Source organism: Drosophila hydei, unplaced genomic scaffold (assembly GCF_003285905.1).
Source record: "Drosophila hydei strain 15085-1641.00,03,60 unplaced genomic scaffold, DhydRS2 tig00000152-arrow-arrow-pilon, whole genome shotgun sequence".
Classification (NCBI taxonomy): domain Eukaryota; kingdom Metazoa; phylum Arthropoda; class Insecta; order Diptera; family Drosophilidae; genus Drosophila; species Drosophila hydei.
In genome coordinates this window covers 38312-56506 of record NW_022045679.1, presented here as the reverse complement: position 1 = coordinate 56506, position 18195 = coordinate 38312, and the positions used below count along the sequence as shown (strand labels likewise).

Below are 18195 nucleotides of genomic sequence, written 5' to 3'. Positions count from 1 at the left end.
TTCTCTTAGCTATGCTCCGATTTGTGCCCACTTATTGCTGGAATTAATGATGGAAGGGCTGCAGCTGTGTTTGCAGTGAGAGGATTTTGCTTGTTTTTATTTTTGCTGAGCTTTCTTTTATTTATTTTTTTATTTCGTGTGTTTTATGTTGAATCAAGTAGAAATTCAATTGATTTGCTTTGGCTTCAGCTTTGACTATGGCAAAGGCGAAATACGCAAAGGGTTGTTTAATAGTGGGCGTCTCTTTCTGCTACGCCCACATGCATATGTTGAGCTTCAAAGGAAACGAACTGCTTAACCAACAAGTGTGAAAGCGCATAAATAATTTTGCAAAATTATTTGAAATAAAATAACCGCTTTTCCAATTATGAATGCGTTGCACAAGACATGCTTCCAGCAATGTTGATTGCCCCTTCCAGTTGAACAATCTAAATAATTAAATGAAGTCAAAATCTTCATTTTACCTAATGAACTTTACAATGAGAAATTCGATTTGTTCGTGTGAAGGGGTCAATCAGTTGTAAAAGCCAAAGAACAAACCGCAAATTTTATTATGCACAAATGCAATTTGCATTGTAAATCAAATTTTAATTGAAATAATCACATACATAGCCAAAGTCTGTCAATATTTCAATATTTTAATATTTATGTTAATAAAATTTGTTTGCCTTGCAGATTACAATTTTACTGCAGCTGTCCCATGTGCGTGCTAAGCATTTCGCCAATATATAGAGCTTAAGGCAACGTTGGTACACAACCAGCCACGCCCATAATGGGCGCAACCAATTACATGACGGCTATATGGCTGCTGTTGCTGATCATAGCAGAAAGTCAAGCAGCAAGAGAAAGTAAGTATGAATTTATTAATATAAAAAGGCAATAGCTTAAAAAATTAATAAAATGTAGCTAATTACATTTTGTTAATTAAAATAATTGAGAAAATAAAATTATATTTACAATTAAAATTAAAATGAAGTTAATTAAAATTACATGAAATATCACTCAAAATAAATAACGATTAATTCAAATATCTAATTTTATACATTTAATTATTTCAAGTAACAAATTTAATAAATAACGATCCGAATTATCAAAATAAATGTTAAATAGTTTGAATTACTCTAACTCTCAATCAAAATATATATGCATAAATATCTAGTAATCACATTTAAGTAAGCTATTCGTAATTACTGCAAATTAAAATTAAACTAATTATAAAAAATATTTTTTTTTAAGTACATAAATTTATTTGTACAAGTCAATTTATTTAATAAATGACTCGTCAAAAAATTTAAATTTTATTATTTTGTATAACTTATTACATTTAAGTAATGTTATATTATTTGATAACAGTTTTCAAATAATATGAGGTATTTTAATATATCGATTAAAGATATTTACAATTTATTATTTATTTACAGTAATAAATGTAAGTAATTAAATTAAATCAAATAAATAACTATTAAACATTAATATCATAACTATTTTATATTAACATTACAAAATTTGCAAATATTTCAAAAATATATTTGATCTGTCACTCATAGATCCCCTTAAGGATCCGCGAATCTGTGGTCGCCCCCAATGTGAGACGATAATCCGAAATTTGGCTATGGAGAAAAGCTCTATAAATATGACTATACGGTTTCCGTGCGCACGGAATTTGCCGGATCCGGCGACAACAGCTCCGATCTATATTTGAAAGCGAATCTGGAGATATTCTTCCCTAAGGACTGCGAAGGCTACCTACGTATCAATACAGTTAATCTGTATGATTCGCTGCAGGAGGCGAGCAATGAGAGTGGCGCCACGGAGGAGAAACCTGCCAAAGATGTTTACGACTACTATGACAACTTGAGCGCCGAGTCCTCGTCCGATGAACATGCGTCAAACGAGTTTGAACATCTACATCCCAAGAGCAGTGAATTGTCTGTTGATCTAAGCAGGAATCTGTTGCGCTTCGCCTTCCACGATGGTCTCATAAGCGAAGTGTGTCCCACCGATGATGAATCGCCTTGGGTGCTCAACTTTAAGAAGGGCATCCTGTCAAGCTTTCAAAATACCATGTTACGTTTCGATGTGGACTTCAATACCACCGAAACGGATATATCGGGCGAATGTCAGGTACAATATTCATTGGAGTCCACCGACGACGTCTATGTAACCATACGTAAGACAAAGGATATATCCACATGTCGGCGACGCTATGCTACCCACTCGGTGCTGCAAACTACGCCGTACACATTCCGAGACGATAAAACCATATGGCCCATACTGAATTCCACAGAGCTATTGTAATGTAAGTATATAAAAATATTCAAATGTAGAAAAACAAATTTGTTAATAACACTATAAGCTAAATGAATCATGAGAATCGCAAAGAAAGGTCTTATTTAATCATGTTTTTATCTATTAATTTCAGTTGACCATTGATAACAGCGTTTACCGCGATATCAACTGCTTGGAGAGCCATTTGTTGGTGCCCTTTTCGAATGGCAGCTCTGGCGCATTGACCACGACACGAAGCTCACTGCGGCTGAGTAGTGAAGACTCTTACGGCTTAAGCGAATTTCTGGATAAGAGTAAGTTGTGTGTTGTATACAAATTTTTAAATGTAATCTCAACTATTTTCTTCAATTCATAGATGTCGAGTTTTGTTGAGCGGCGTTCTGCGTTTGATCTTCGATCACACACCACCTGTGAAGCCCAGCCATGATGAGATCAAAGCGGCACGCGACCATCTAATGCAAATGTGCGTTGTGGGCTTTCCTAACATTCAACGCGAGTTTATAGATGTTTTCACAAACTTTCTGCAAACGTCGAAGAGTCTGGACTATAAAACGTTGACTGTGCTGCTGGAGCGTTCAGCGAGCATTTGCGATCAGGGCAAGTAAGTAGCACCCAAAAACACAGTAAGATCAGACTCTAATTGATTTATTGATTACAGAAAACACGTACTGGAGTCTCTGCCCTATATTGGAAGTACTGCATCGTATCAAGTAATGCGCGATCAAATAGTAAATGAGAAATTAACTAAGGAGATGGCGCACAGCTGGATGAGCTCGCTATCATTTATCACGCGACCGGACGAAGAGACATTGGAAACCTTTTATACCATACTCGACTATGCTAGAAACAAACTGGATCCGGAGTATACACTGGGTGCAACAGCTGTGGTGCACAGCTATTGCAAACATCACGATAATTGCGACGAGGATCTCAAGGTGGCACAAATTATCAATCTGCTGGAAACCGAGTTCCTTAGCCAATTCAAGAGATATCGCGGTGATCGCAAGCAACGCGAACGTTTAATTATACTGTTGAAGGGTCTCGGAAATATTGGAGTTATATCCCCTGGATTTGCAGAGCAATTGCAGTTGATCATTGACAATAATGGGGTACCAGTAGACATACGCTTGCAGAGCATACTTGCCTTCAGGCGCCGTCGACTGCTTCAAGTATCGCAGCTATTTCATGGATAAGTATGCCGACTACATGTTCAATTCAGAGCTGCGTATCTACAGCTATCTGCAGACGATGCGTTGTCCGGATTATATATCTATTGGCTCCATCAAATCCATACTGGATAATGAGCAAATTAATCAAGTTGGCTCATTCGTTTGGTCACATCTCACCAATTTGGCCAAATCCAATTCACCGGTGCGTATTGAAGCGCAGGGCTTGCTCCTAAACGATGAGCTTGCTGACAAGTTTAAGATGGATATACGCAAGTTCTCCCGAAACTATGAGCACAGCCTGTTCTTTGATGAGTACAATTTTGGTAAGCGAATGTGCTCTAATCGTATTCAATCAATATTTAATTTATCCATATTTTTAGGCACCACAACCGATGCAAATCTCATATTCGGCATCGATTCCTATCTACCTCGAATGGCCAGTGTCAATTTTACCGCGATCTGTTTGGCCAATCTGTTAACTTCTTTGAGTTTAGCGCACGTGCCGAAGGCTTCGAGGAGTTAGTTGCAAATGCCTTTGGCCCGCAAGGCCCGTTGAATGGTAAACTGCTGCGCAAGAAGCTCGCCTTTCTAAATCGCTGGCTGGGCAATGAGAGCGCCGAGGATGATGATACTTTAGATAATCTGCTCAATTTGGATAGTTTGCGGCTTAAGCGTAAGGCAGCACAAAGCTCAGAGTCCGTAGAAGATGTGACTACAATTTCGAAGATGAAATTGCTGATGCTCCTCGATCAAAACGCGATGCAGATGCTACTGCAACGGCACGAAAACAGGGCATTGTGCGCAATGTTGACCAATTGGGCTATAAGCTGAAGTACGACTACAACAATCCGCGAGCACAATTTGGGCTGCGCGTTTTCGGCAACGATCTGCGCTACTATAACATCGAGTCCATGTCGGAAGTGGCGAAGCTAATTACGGAGTTCAATCCGTTCTATCAGGCGCAAAAAGTACTCTCCGGCAAGACCCTCAATTACAGAAAATCGCGCGTATTTCTCGATGCCTCATATACCGTTCCGTTAGCGGTGGGCATGCCTCTGGCTATACATGCATTTGGTGCCTCTTCTATTGATTTGAGCATATCGGGTAATTTGGATAAATTGGACGTTGATTGGCATTTCGATGTCCAGGGTCACTTCAAGCCCTCTGTCTCTGTGGATGTGATAACCACAATGCAAACGGACATGTTCTGGGGCCAGTCAGGCATCAAGGTCAAGAGCAATTTGTACTCCAACTCGGAGGTGGAGGCCAATCTGAAGATGCGCGGCCGAAATCTTGTTTCCTTTTCTTTCAACCTGCCGCAGGATAAGAATGAAATCTTCAGTGCACGCTCTGAGCTGCTGGTGGTTAAGCGTGATCAAGAGATGCCACAGGCGGGCATCGCGAAACGCAGCTCCAATACCACATGCACCTGGCCCGTGCTGGACAAAGCAATTGGACTGCAAATGTGCTCTCACTACAGTGTACCAGATCTGAGCAATACAACAGAAGCTTTGCCCAGTTATTGTTGGCGGGACCGCTCAACTTTAGTGTTATACTCAAAAAGTCCGATTTGACGGCCAAAAAATATGTATTGAATACAACTGGGATCAGCAGGACGACGACAATAACATTACGTTGGTATTCAGCACGCCTGGCTCCCAAATTCCTCGCATTCTAGTGGCTAATTAACAAGTGTACCACATGCCCTAAATGCATCTGTTGCCTTTGTCAATGGCAAAAACCACGCATCTGCTGGATGCAGATATAATAGCAATCCAGATTACAGACGTCTCGATGTCTATCTGGACACTAATGGCAATCGCTCACTGGATCTTGGCATGGAGCTGCGACGCTATCAAGACTTTACTGCCTGGATCTATAAGCCACGCATGCTTTTGACCATCAATGGTGTGAACATAACGGGCCTGGTCGGCTCCATCAAGATCAATGAGAAGAATGGCATCAAGCAGCACGACATTGATCTCTCCTTTGAGACAAAGAAGCTGCAAGCTCTGGTCAGCGGTAACATTGTGCAAAGCGAGGTGACGACCTCAACGAATATGACTGTGAACTATAGGGTAAGTGCGTCTGAAGGAACCCGCAACAGGAAGAGCTTAATTACCTTTTAGGAACTGCCTTCGTAATACTAACCACCAATTCCTTTTGTAGTTCCAAGCCTCCAAGATCGAAACCATCAACTTTGCTGGACGTCTAGTCAACAACGGCGATAAGTCGAAGACAGAGTATCGTGGAAATGTGAAGCTACGCACCACAGCATATCCAAAGCTTAACTTTGCCTCAAATGCTACCTGGCTGAGCCTGCAAGGACATACCGAAGGCTTCTTAACTTACAACAATGCGCCCGACTATGTCAATCCTAACTACACCAGCATGATTAGAGTTATTTTTGCACGCTCCAGCTCAGAGAATATTACAATTGAAGGCTCACGAACGCGTGCCAGCTTGGAGTTGAAGCTGCCCAAAACAAACATCGACTATCGCATATTGGTTAAGTGCGTACATTTTTTTGGCTATACGCTGCGAACTTTTCATATATCTTCTGTATTTCGTAGGCATGAGGAACGCAGTAAAAATGGCACCGAGCACAATGTCATTGTGGGCCTGAAGTATGCGCCCGAAAAGGAAGTAACTGGCCTCTTCTCCGTACATCTGCCACGTCGCAGCCTCTTTGCCATTGATGCGTATATGAATGTGTCTGTGCCCGATTTCAATTCCTGCACGGCTAGTGTGAAAGTCAACGAAAAAGCGCCCAAGGATTATATGGTTAGTAAAATATTGGCAACATTATACTTTGACTCTATATCTCTTATTTTTTAGGTGTTTATCAATGGTTCTTGGTTTACGGGGCACTCGATAGCTGTCAAGGGCAACTACAAGGATCGTAGTTCGCGTTTGCAGGCGCTGCTTCATTTGAAATTGATCGTGGAAAGTCCGTCGTTTGAGACGACCTCAGTGAACATGGTGTACAGACGCAATCAGCTGCTGATCTTCTTCGATGTGCAGAGCAAACACGGCAAGGATCCCTATGGACTGACTGTACAATATGCATCCAATGCGCACAATCGCAATTCCAATGCCGAGGTGCGTCTAAAGATTAAAGAAAAGGATTACTGGATCAATTCGAAATTGCTGTCAGAGCAGCCCAAGCTATTACAGGTGGAGATACACATGGACAAGTAAGTTCAGTGCTTAAATCTACATTCAATTTAAACGTTCATTAATTAAAATTTGCTTAGACTTCGGGATATACACATTAAATTGGGTCTCCTTAACATTGACAAACGCAAGGAGCTTTCGCTGGATCTGAAATGGGATGCCAATCGCGATCCCTCAGAACGCTTGGGCCTGCTCATGGAGTACAATAATCCGGGTAATAAACATTACGACGGCAATGTGATGATAACCTATCCGGAACGCACAATAAACTGTGGCTTCAGCACATATACGGGTGGCCCCACATACTATGGCAAGGCTCAGGCCTCCTGGAGCATCACAGAGGCCATTGAGTTCAGCTATAACGCAGGCATTATGCCCGGCAAGGACCTTCACAATTGGTTGCATGCAGAGGTCAATACACCTTTCGACGGCTGGCGTACGAATACACTGACAGCTGGAGTCTACAATGTGCAAAATCTGATATTGATCAACTCAACGCTATCGTGGGCAGAAGATCAAAAGTTGCAACTGGGCTATAAGAGCGATTACGATATACACGATCAGTTGGTTAGCTTTGATGTGCGATTTGGCATCAACAGCACCATCAAAGACATACCCACCATTAATGTGAAGGTTGCGCACTGGCAGGATCCAAAGAAAATCGATACAGATCTTTATCTTAGCTACAAGGGACAAAACGATACCTTTAACACCTACAGTGTTAAATCCATCTGGGATGTAATTCGCAATCAACGTTATCAGAATATTTCGGGCACTGTCGCCCTGGTCAGTCCATTCGAAGGATATCGGAAGGGCGGGCTGGCAGCCATGTTTATGTTAAACAACAAGCGTGAAGTGCAAGGTGCAGCCTCTTTGGAGTTTGATGTACGCGAATTTACACTCACGATGGACGGCTATGTGCGGAAGTTCACGGATAATATGCTAATAATAAATATCACAACGCCCTTGGAGAAGTTCCGCACTATTCACGGACGTTTCGGCTTGAATGAGAAGAAGCGACACGCTGTGGCAGAGGTGCGTGCACCAACTGCTGCGTTGGGTATCGAGGCGCTGGCGGATATCAAGAATTTACTTGACTTTGATGTTAAGCTCAGCGTGGCTACGCCCATTGAAAGCTTCCAGCAAGCGGCCGTGTTCGGTCAGGTTAATACGGAGCGTGTGGACATGCGCGGCATATGGAACAATTCAACGTTGGGCTTCACTGGCGTTTGGCATATGAAAAATATGACAGACTTTGAATACTCGTATTTCGTTTTCACACCTTTGGCTGGGTTCGAGGAGAATGGCTTCATTGCACAGGTGCTTAAGCGGGAGAATTTTATATTCAAGCTGCATGGAAAGCTCTCCCACTATAAGCTGGGCGTCAAGATCAATGGCCAACCCAAGCCGAAGCTGGTCAATCAGTTGAGCAATCAAAAGATGTTGTTAGATTTGCACTTTGATGATGACTTCCAACCACCAAAAATACCGGTTGACGAAGAAGCCGAGGCAGAGGAAGAGGAAGATTACCTCTCCTACTTGGTTAATTTCGAGGTGGACACGCTAGTCTGGCCCACCATACTTGGCGAGGTGGATATGCAAGAAAACATGGACTTCTACTTTATACTGGGCAATGTGCATCTACCCCAAGGCCGCGTAGAGTTCAGGGATCGTCTGTACTTCCCCGACTATATTAATGTGCTCAACGTTCTAACCGTGACCACACCCTTCGACATAGCCAAGGACTTCAAATCTGTGGTGGAGTATCACATTGATTTGAATTTCAATGCCTTCTATCAGCGCGTGTTCTTCATGATAAACGATGACAAAGCTAAGGTGCAGCAAATGGGCTTCGAGGTTAACTACACCAAAGTGGTGGATAATGTCAGGCCCAAGGCTTACAATGTCGAACTGAAGCTAATTACGCCCTACAAGCAGCTGCCCGAAATTAATATATATGGCAAGATCGAGCTGGATGACAATGCCTACAAGGGTAACATTACCTCGATTACAGCACACACACATCTGTCTATGGCCGCTGCTGTGGAGGTGGGAACTGCTTTTCCTCTTGATCTTATAAATTATATAAATTATTATATATAAATTATTTTGTGTTTAGAATGAAGACAATTTCCTGGAAACATCTATTGGCATTCTGCTCGAAACGAACGTTATACCGCACTACGCCTGCAATGCCTACTTCAAAAAGGACTTTTCTGCAGTGGACAATATTATCGACATACGCTTTGAAGTCACCGACAATGGCGTGGTTAACAAGGTAAGTCGATCGACCAGGTTGGATCAATATAGTTGTTCATTCACTCATATAACGATTCTCTTTAGCTGCAAATCGAATCGGATTGGCATACAGATCCTGCTTATTATGTCAATGTCAATGGCAAGGTGCATACTACAATGCTGCCACTGCAACTGGCCTCCACTTCAATTAGTGCCACAAAGGGGCCCAGTCCTCAGTTAAACTTCGATCTGAACTTCCTCAGTCGAGATGGTCAGAGCATTGCATACGGCACGCGGGCCAATAAGAAACAGGATGTGTTCAATGTGGAAGTGTGGACACCGTTGAAGAACTACAGAAACATCTCCATGCACGGCAGCATTGTTCGCAATCCACAAGATCCGCAACGCTACGATGTGATGGGAAACCTGTATCGCAATATGGCCACCTATGACGTGCGAGGTGTGGTTCGCATGAAAGATACCTTGCCAATCGATGTCACACTGCGTGTTCAGCCCAAGTCAGGCGGTCGCGATGGCGTCATTGAGCTGAACATCAATGAGGCGGGGCCGAAGAAAATTCGGTTCTCCTTTAGCGCCATCGAAGATGGCAAGATGTGTCAGATATCTGGTGGATTATAGCGTCAGCGATAGAAATGGACCCATGGACTTCTCTGTGTTGGTTGAGAGCACAGAACCGGAAATCGCTCGTATCAATTTCTATGGCAATCTGAAGGCCGTGGAACAGGGTCGCCTGGTGGGTGATGTGAACCTGCAGACACCATGGAAGCAGTTGGGCATTGATTCAGTGCATCTGCACTCCGAAGTGGGTGTACGAAACGATGGCGGCAAGATCGTCGGCGAGTATCAAATTGGCAAGTATATTGGACGCGGCAGTTGCGTGTGGTCCTGGATACTGGCCGAGAATATGCAGCTAGTGCTGGAGAGCTATATGGAACGTCCCAAATCACAGCCGCGCATCGTGCACGCCAGCGCAAAATACTTGAATCCGGGCAAGACATTCCTGCAACTGCAATCAGGTGGCCGTCTAAGTGTCGATTCTAAATGGAATCTGGATGTGAACGGCAGCTTGCAATACAAGTCGTCCGATGACCTCCAATTCGCTGTGCTCACCCAGCTGCCATTGCCTGTGGGCGATATCCACAAGCTGAGCGGCAGCTATCGCGGCAATATTATTAGCAAACAGCTAAACGCTCCAGAATTCTACATTCAGGGCGGCTATGAAGCATTGGAGGCACAACGCAAGCTTTCAACGCATTTCAGCTATCACAACGATACGAAATCTCTCCAGGGTGTGGCTCATGTGGGTTGGGGCGAAAAGAAGGATATGTCGGTCATCGAAGGCGACTTCACCTTGTTGCAAAAGCAAAATTATCGCCGAGAATTCCAAGCGAAGTTGACAACGCCCCAGTTCAAGGGAGAACACACATTCGGACTGAGCGGCCACTACGACAAGTCCAATGCGGAATATCTCAACTTGGTCTGTGCCTTGGATTACCCAGCAAGTCGTCGCATAACCGATTTGGATGTGTCCTTCAGTTCACTGACCAACATGCATGGTGTAATCAACTCAACCACGCCTTTCCTCAATATATCTTGGTTCAAAACAGATTTTGAATTCACAACAAAGAGGTAAAATAAAAGAAATGTGCTTTAACTATATATCAAAACTAATCCTGAATCTTTCACACAGTGGACAAAGCTATCGCTACGTGCGCTGCAACTGGCCCAAGGACAGCGCCTTCTTTAAGTTGAAGAGCAACTATGACAGCGATAGCACCAATCACAATTTAAATGGCAACATCGAAATTGAAGTACCATTGACCACGAGACATCGGGCGGACATAGTTTACGGTCTGCAGGAACGTGCCAACCTGGATTCGGGCAATCTAAAGGTTGTCTACAATACGCAACAAATATTGGATGGCAAGTACAAGCGTGTGGAGGTGAAGAAGCATCCCTTCTACAAGGACACAACTGATATAACACTGGAGAACGATATGAAGCCGCTGGGCATACACTACGTTAGCACGAGGGATATCCGCAATGCAGGTGCACCGAAGGACATCAAGCACATTGAGGTCTTCGAGCTGCGCAACACAAAGAATTTCAATCTAACGGGAGAGCTGCATGCGTTGACCACTGCCACTGCTCAGGAATTCAAGGTGGTGGCCGTACATCCAAATCGTGCCGTTATCTTGACCACCCGGTACGAGAATGTCAATCCACATGTGGTCAAGCAGCATGCCAAGATCGAGCTATCGGAGACAGCCTGGATAGGCTATAACTTGGAATTGGGCAATTTTAGCACGGTGAGCAAATACTTAGCTTAGGATGTGTGGAACCCTATTTAAAATATAATTGATTTCCATATTGGCATTATATTTGATTTTTGGCTAATCTCTTTGTATTATTTTAGAACGGCAATGAATCTCAGCGTTACGCACTGGAACTCTTCTATCCGAAACGCAATCTTTCCTCCGCTGGCTGGTATTATCTGACCGATAAGCAATTCAATGCTGATCTGCGTTTGAAATGGGCTGGTACTGGTGCTCACGAAGAGTCCAGGAAGATCCGCAGCAACTTCCAATGGAGAGCTGAACCATTGCATAGGGGCGAGCGGGATCATCAAACATTTAGCTGGACGGTGGCTCATCCGTACCTCGAGAAGGACATCAATTGCAAGGCCACGTATTACCGTGGCTTGCAGGATCTACTTAAAACTCATTTGACCATTGACTATTCTAAGGATCCCGCACAGTTGATTACGCTTGGCGCTCACCTGCGCGATTTGTACAATGAAAAGGGATACACGAACTATACGTTGAAGATCTATGGCTATCATCCGGCATCGGAACTGGACGTTGAGATGAATGGTACGCTGGTGGCGCGGCCTTCGTACTATAAGACGGAGTCAACAGCTCACTACAAACGCGACTATTCACCCTTGTATGGCAAGTTTTTGGCTCTGGTGGATCTGAATAAACGTGAGCTGGAGTACGAGCGTCGCTCGCCCTACCACGCCGTGCGTCTTTGGCTAGTGCCAACTGTAGAGTATCCGGTATACGGCCTGAATGCAACTATTTGGGACACACCCGACACCAATCACACGGGCTATGTCTATGTAAATCTAGTGGATCGCACTGCACGCATGGATTTCAATCTGACTGAGGACGCCAGCCAGAATTTGCAAATGGTGGGCTATATACCCGATACTCGTAGTGGTTATCTGGACATTTGGCGCAATTATGAGGAAATACGCATCATTGATGTGAGCTCTTATCTGAAGATGAACCATTCTCGCCTGATCACAGGACGCTTCCATTGGCGTCCCAGCATTAGGGACGAATTGCGGGAGAAAATCGAAAGCATGAGTAATTCGCTTTACACCTCCTTCTCGGATGGCATTGATTTCTGGATCAAATCTCTATACACCGAGTCAGTGGAATCGATGGGCGTCATCTGGGGTACAGCCAAGGAATACAACAAAAACTTTATTGACGATATTAGCCAGCTGAGCGTATTGGAGGAAGATCTTAACGATTTGCGGCTTTTTGTCAATCAGTCGTACGAGGCAAATGATTTCTATATCAAAAATGTGGTCAACTTTACGCTGACCATATTGGACGAGCTGGCTATCAGGGATCACATCGAGTCGGTGCCAAAGATATTCTCGGAGCTGTGGCATGCCATGGGTGATTCGGGCAAGGCGCTGCGCAATAGCATTGTCTGGCTCATAGAAACCATTAAAACGACCTACAACAATGTTTTAGATGCCATCACTCGCTTTTTCCATGGCGAAAGTCTAACCTACATATCGACGCTCATGGGAAAGGGCATAGAGAAGTATGATAAGTTCGTCAAGGAGCTGCACATCAAGTTCATAAAATACATTGAGAATTTGTGGAATAAATTCTGGCGTCTGGCGGAGACCTATTGGCTGAGTGTACTCAAGCGCCTCGAGCCGCACATGTTCAAGATCATCAGCTTTATAGAGACCACACTCTGGGATCTGAGCAAGGAGGTGTTTGACTTCATATACAAACGGACCAACGAACTAGCTGAATCGCCCTATTTCAATAAAATGTCCAGCTTTACTGCCGATGCGGAACGCCTGTACAGGGATATCCAGGCGAATGATGCTATTACGAATATTAAAAAGTATTCGACGCTGGCATGGAACTTCATCAAGGAGAAGTATTTCAAGCTGGTGCCATTTGGAGCTGAGCTACATGAGGTACTTACGGAAATCTGGCAGGAGATCAAGGAGCTACAAAAGATCGAACAAGTGCAGGTCGTGGTGCAAAAGTACAACGAAATTGTAGCCAAGTTGGAATGGATAGCCGATGAGCTGCAGCTGGAGTATCGCATCCATCAACTGTATGGACTGTTGCGCAACAAGTTCCGAAACTATGCGCTGAATGCTCTGGAAACGGCGGACATGTACAGGGAGGCCAAGACGAAGTTCATCTTTGATCCGGAGGTGGGCATCATTGATCTGGAACAGAAGCTGCCCATGTCCTGGCATGCATTCAATGAAACCCCCAAATTTGAGGAGATACCCGAATATAAAATGCTGTCCAAGGTGAACAGCTTCCTCAGCGAAACCAACTCCTCGATCATCATGAAGCTGTACAATATGAGAACCCATCTGGATCCGAAGACCTGGCTGCCTCCCTACTATTGTATGTAAAGCGTAGCAGATTGGCTGAGAGTTGTATTATAAAGTTTACATTACAAATTTTCAGCACGTGCTTTACTCATCGATTCACGTCACTATATGACCTTTGACCAGCGTTTTGTGGGCCTCAATTTGAATTACGAACAGCTGCAAAATGGTGGACGCAATGGACGTTGCAGCTATCTGTTGGCACACGACTTCTTCAAGCGTAACTTCACGCTGTTGCTTGAGCCAGCGGTAAGAAGAGACTTGCTCAATTCTTTTGCCCTGACAGATAATATCGTACAATTGTATTTCTCTTTAGGCCCAGCCCCTGAATGGCCGCGAAGCAGGAGATTTGCCTACGCGCAAGCTGAGCTTCATTGCAAATGGAGAGCTTATTGAAATAGATCTTGGCACTGATGTAAGTAGAACATTTTATAGATTCTGTTCAATTCTTTGAATAATTTGTATGCCCCCAGCACATTAGCATCAATGGCAATCCCCAGCCCATATTACCTCTGAAGCTGGGCGCTGTTAACATTTATCGTGAGTTAGATATTCTGTCCATCATCTCGGATACACAGTTCAGTCTGCACTGCAATGTTCAGTTTGATCTCTGCTGGTTTGAGGTGAGCGGCTGGTACTTTGCCAAGACAGCTGGATTGCTGGGCACGCTCAATAATGAACCCTACGATGAGTACACAATGTCCAATGGCTTGATAACGGCACAAACACAACAGTTCACCGATTCCTGGAGTCTGCAGCGTTGCCAGCAGACACAGTTTGTCAAACCGTTGCCCAGAAGTCCAGAAGTGTTGCAGATATGCAACAGGTTCTTCCGTTCGGGCATTTTGTCTGCTTGCAGTGCTGTCGTCGATTCGGCGCCTTTCTACGAGATGTGCCTGGATCTGGGCATGAAATCACAGCCCATACGCCCGGGTCATCCAGCTATAAAGGGTGCCTGTGCTGCTGCGCTAGCCTACATCGAGACTTGTACCACGTTCAAGGTGCCCATGCGTGTGCCGGATCAGTGTGTGTTGTAAGTGCAGAGCTGATACCTCAGACAATCCGCTCACGCTAAACATTTGCAAATTATTTAACAGCTGCCAGCTGGCAAATGGTTCGTATGTGCCGGAGGGCAAGTTTATAGAGCTCAGTGGTGCGGATATACCGCGCAGCAGCGATGTGGTATTCATAGTGGAGGCTAAGTCTTGTAATCAGAACCTCAAGGAGACCAAGAGCATTATGAGTGTCGTGGCCAGCATTGAGGAGCAACTGCAGGCTGCTAAGATAACCAACAATCGGTGAGCAATATTTCCCGGGGCTTCTCTAGTTTATCGTTTAATTCTGTTTCCCTTCTAGCTATGCGGTTGTGGCCTTTGGTGGCGTTGAGCCTTACGATAAGCCGCGCAGCATTATCTACGAGCGTAATGTGTTTACATCCAAGCCCGATCAACTGGCGGAATACTTTGCGCATATCAACACAGGAAATGGCACCAGCAAGGATATCCTGCTTGCCATTTCAACGGCATCGCGTCTGAACTTCCGGCCAGGTGTATCGAAGACCTTCATTTTGCTCTCGTGCAGCAGCTGCTCGCCGAAGGACATGCGCTTCGATTACACCTCCATATTGCAGTTCATGCTGGAGGAGAGCGTTAATTTGCATATTTTGGCGGACACCGAGTTTGATTTTGAGCGCACCAAGAAACTGCGTCACTTCTTTGGCTTGGACAAAAAGCTGGTCTACTCGAAACGTTTCCCCGAGGGCGATGAGGAGACGCGCAGCCAGGTGCACATACCCAAGAGCAACTTAGGCATTTGCACATCACTTGCGCTGGAGACAAACGGATCGGTATTTAGTGCACGCAAATTGGCGCCGGAGCGCAAGTATCCGATTATGCGATTTGCCACTATTTTTGCCAAGCGTGTTGCACAGAGTGCCAAGCCCATTGATGCACAAACCTGTGAGTGCTCCGGCCACAATTCGGGCGTGGCGTATGTAGCCTGTTCGCCACAGGAGTTGCCTGAGGATAAGGGCAATCTGGATGATTACGTAAGTGGTCTTTGCATTCACTAAAGGAACTTGATTCCCAAACTGTTTTTCTCTTTTAAGGACGTTTTCGACGACTGGGAGTGGGAAGACGAGATAGATAAAGAGACATAAGCGAACACATTTAATTAAGTTTGTATTCGATTAGTTAATTAGTTAAACGATGTAAAGTTTTTGTCAAATAACTAAACAATATTTTGTAAAAATAAATAACATAATGTCGAAAATAGAAAAGGTAATATAATAATGGCAATACGTGGAATACGCGGTCTTCGTGCAGCTATATACACTTCGCTTTGACGCTAACCTACATTTGAGGAGTTTTGTTTTCCCCTTTTGTGTTAGTGGGTAAAATTGCAGTTCATTAAAACATTTCCTGACTGAACTTTATTTACAGTTCCTCAACGTGCCGACTTGAGTGCATAATTCTACGTTAGGCAGCCCAATGATTAGTATTTCTGGCTCAAATTACGTCATGGTTAACCAGTTTTTTATGTTCCCTGCAGCAGCAGCAGCAGCAGCAGTGCCCATGCCCGCGGGGCAACAAAGCAATGCAGCCCATTTCCTAGACAACAACAATTGGTGCTTGGGCAAATCTCAGGCGACTCTCAAAAGTGGTCTGACTGGCTGCAGTGGAGCGTTGGCTTTTGGTGACTATCACTTTTCGCCTGTGCGGGTTACGGTTGACGGAAACAATCGCAGAACTCAAGTACGTGTAACAACCTTAACCCCAAAGCTTGCATAGGTCCAGATTGTGCCAGGAGGCAGACCAGAGCAGGGTGGGGCCACATTGTCTAAGCCCCTGAGGCCATTCACTTTGCCAGCAGCGAGTTAGAGAGAGAGAGCTACGAGATACTTGATACCCACTTGAACCCAATTTGTTGTTATAACATTTGCTTGGAAAAGCACAATGAAAATTATGCGATCCGAATGGTAATGCAATACTTTCTATTTCAATGTTATGGTTACATCAACTAAAGACCTGACCAATAGCATTGGGCAAATCTTTCACTTTTGGCCAACGCGATGCGACGGCTATGACTATAAAAGTCGACGGACTTATTGCAGCTACTCGTATTGCTTAACTGCTATTCGGCGCGTGTGGATCAAACTAATAAACACAATCTCAGCTCACAAAATGTGGTTACTTGTAAGTGTATCCAAAGCAAAGCGCTTTCCAGACAACAATATTAAGTTTTGAATCCTGCACAGCTTTTAGTCTGCGGCATGTCGCTTGCCTACGCCTCGCACTCCGCTGAGGGACACTATGAGGGCGGGAGTGGAGGAGGTGGTACGGGTATCGGCAGTGGCACGAGTATCGGAGACTATCACCACCAACATACTCCCACCACGTACTCGGAGACCTCGAAGCATGTACCAGTCCATGTCATTGAAAAGGTGCCATTGCCCATACCACATCCGGTGGCTATACAGGTGAGTCAATCGCAACTCTTTATGACAATTTGAATTTTTATTAAAAGTGCTTTCTGTATTTACAAGGTGCCGAATGTTATACGTCTGCAAATCCCAGAACCCTACGCTGTCCATGTGCCGGTGCAGCAGGAAATTCAAGTTCCAGTTTACAAAATAGTTCCCGAAATAACTGAACGTAAAATTCCGTACACTGTGGAGAAACCCTATCCCGTTGAAGTCGAAAAGCCTTACCCCGTCGAAGTGATCAAGCACATCAAAATTCCAGTGCCCAAACCATATCCTGTGCCCTATACCATTTACAAGCATGTCCTGCACAAGGAACACGGCTGGTAAAGCCTTCACCAGGTGTTTAACTTAGTTCTAGAACTTATGGCAAGCTAATTTTTTGAGCCAGTATTAAAGACGATGTTATGTTGATGCAAATGGAAAATGTTTTTCTTCTTTTTGTGGGTAAATTAAGTATTAAGTGTGATTGCAGATGATAGATGATAGATGATAGATGATAGATGATAGATGATAGATGATAGATGATAGATGATAGATGATAGATGATAGATGATAGATGATAGATGATAGATGATAGATGATAGATGATAGATGATAGATGATAGATGATAGATGATAGATGATAGATGATAGATGATAGAGAATAGATGATAGTGATAGATGATAGATGATAGTGATAGATGATAGATGATGATGTAGATGATAGATGATAGATGATAGATGATAGATGATAGATGATAGATGATAGATGTAGATGTAGATGATAGATGATAGATGATAGATGATAGATGATAGATGATAGATGATAGATGATAGATGATAGATGATAGATGATAGATGATAGATGATAGATGATAGATGATAGCTGATAGATGATAGATGATAGATGATAGATGATAGATGATAGATGATAGATGATAGATGATAGATGATAGATGATAGATGATAGATGATAGTTGATAGATGATAGATGATAGATGATAGATGATAGATGATAGATGATAGATGATAGATGATAGATGATAGAGATAGATGATAGATGATAGATGATAGATGATAGATGATAGATGATAGATGATAGATGATAGATGATAGATGATAGATGATAGATGATAGATGATAGATGATAGATGATAGATGATAGATGATAG

The 18195-nt window shown here is 43.7% G+C and overlaps 2 protein-coding genes across 2 annotated transcripts; both read left to right on the top strand.

Annotated features, from left to right (window-relative positions):
• The first annotated feature begins 769 nt into the window (after positions 1 to 769).
• LOC115482938 (apolipophorins-like) lies at positions 770 to 15830 on the top strand. The gene is given in 30 exon segments (XM_030223308.1): positions 770 to 848; positions 1548 to 1592; positions 1595 to 2283; positions 2285 to 2299; positions 2423 to 2589; positions 2653 to 2674; positions 2676 to 2890; positions 2948 to 3443; positions 3445 to 3781; positions 3839 to 3910; positions 3913 to 4164; positions 4167 to 4973; positions 4976 to 5047; positions 5050 to 5142; positions 5145 to 5536; positions 5628 to 5971; positions 6032 to 6242; positions 6297 to 6655; positions 6716 to 8684; positions 8755 to 8913; positions 8979 to 9506; positions 9508 to 10523; positions 10585 to 11203; positions 11311 to 13576; positions 13640 to 13809; positions 13877 to 13975; positions 14034 to 14593; positions 14658 to 14858; positions 14917 to 15607; positions 15668 to 15830. Coding segments are annotated over 30 exon segments (12993 nt in total). The 5' UTR covers positions 770 to 772; the 3' UTR covers positions 15719 to 15830.
• An 868-nt stretch (positions 15831 to 16698) lies between these two features.
• LOC111598799 (titin) lies at positions 16699 to 17437 on the top strand. Its single transcript, XM_023314216.2, has 3 exons — positions 16699 to 16754; positions 16817 to 17038; positions 17105 to 17437. The coding sequence occupies exons 1-3, from the start codon at positions 16743 to 16745 to the stop codon at positions 17369 to 17371; spliced, it is 501 nt and encodes a 166-aa protein (XP_023169984.2). The 5' UTR covers positions 16699 to 16742; the 3' UTR covers positions 17372 to 17437.
• The last annotated feature ends 758 nt before the right edge of the window (positions 17438 to 18195 follow it).

Excerpts from the sequence above, each read along its gene's own strand:
- LOC111598799 (XM_023314216.2), top strand. Across the intron at positions 17,039-17,104 it reads CACATCCGGTGGCTATACAG|GTGCCGAATGTTATACGTCT; the intron begins GTGAGTCAATCG and ends TGTATTTACAAG.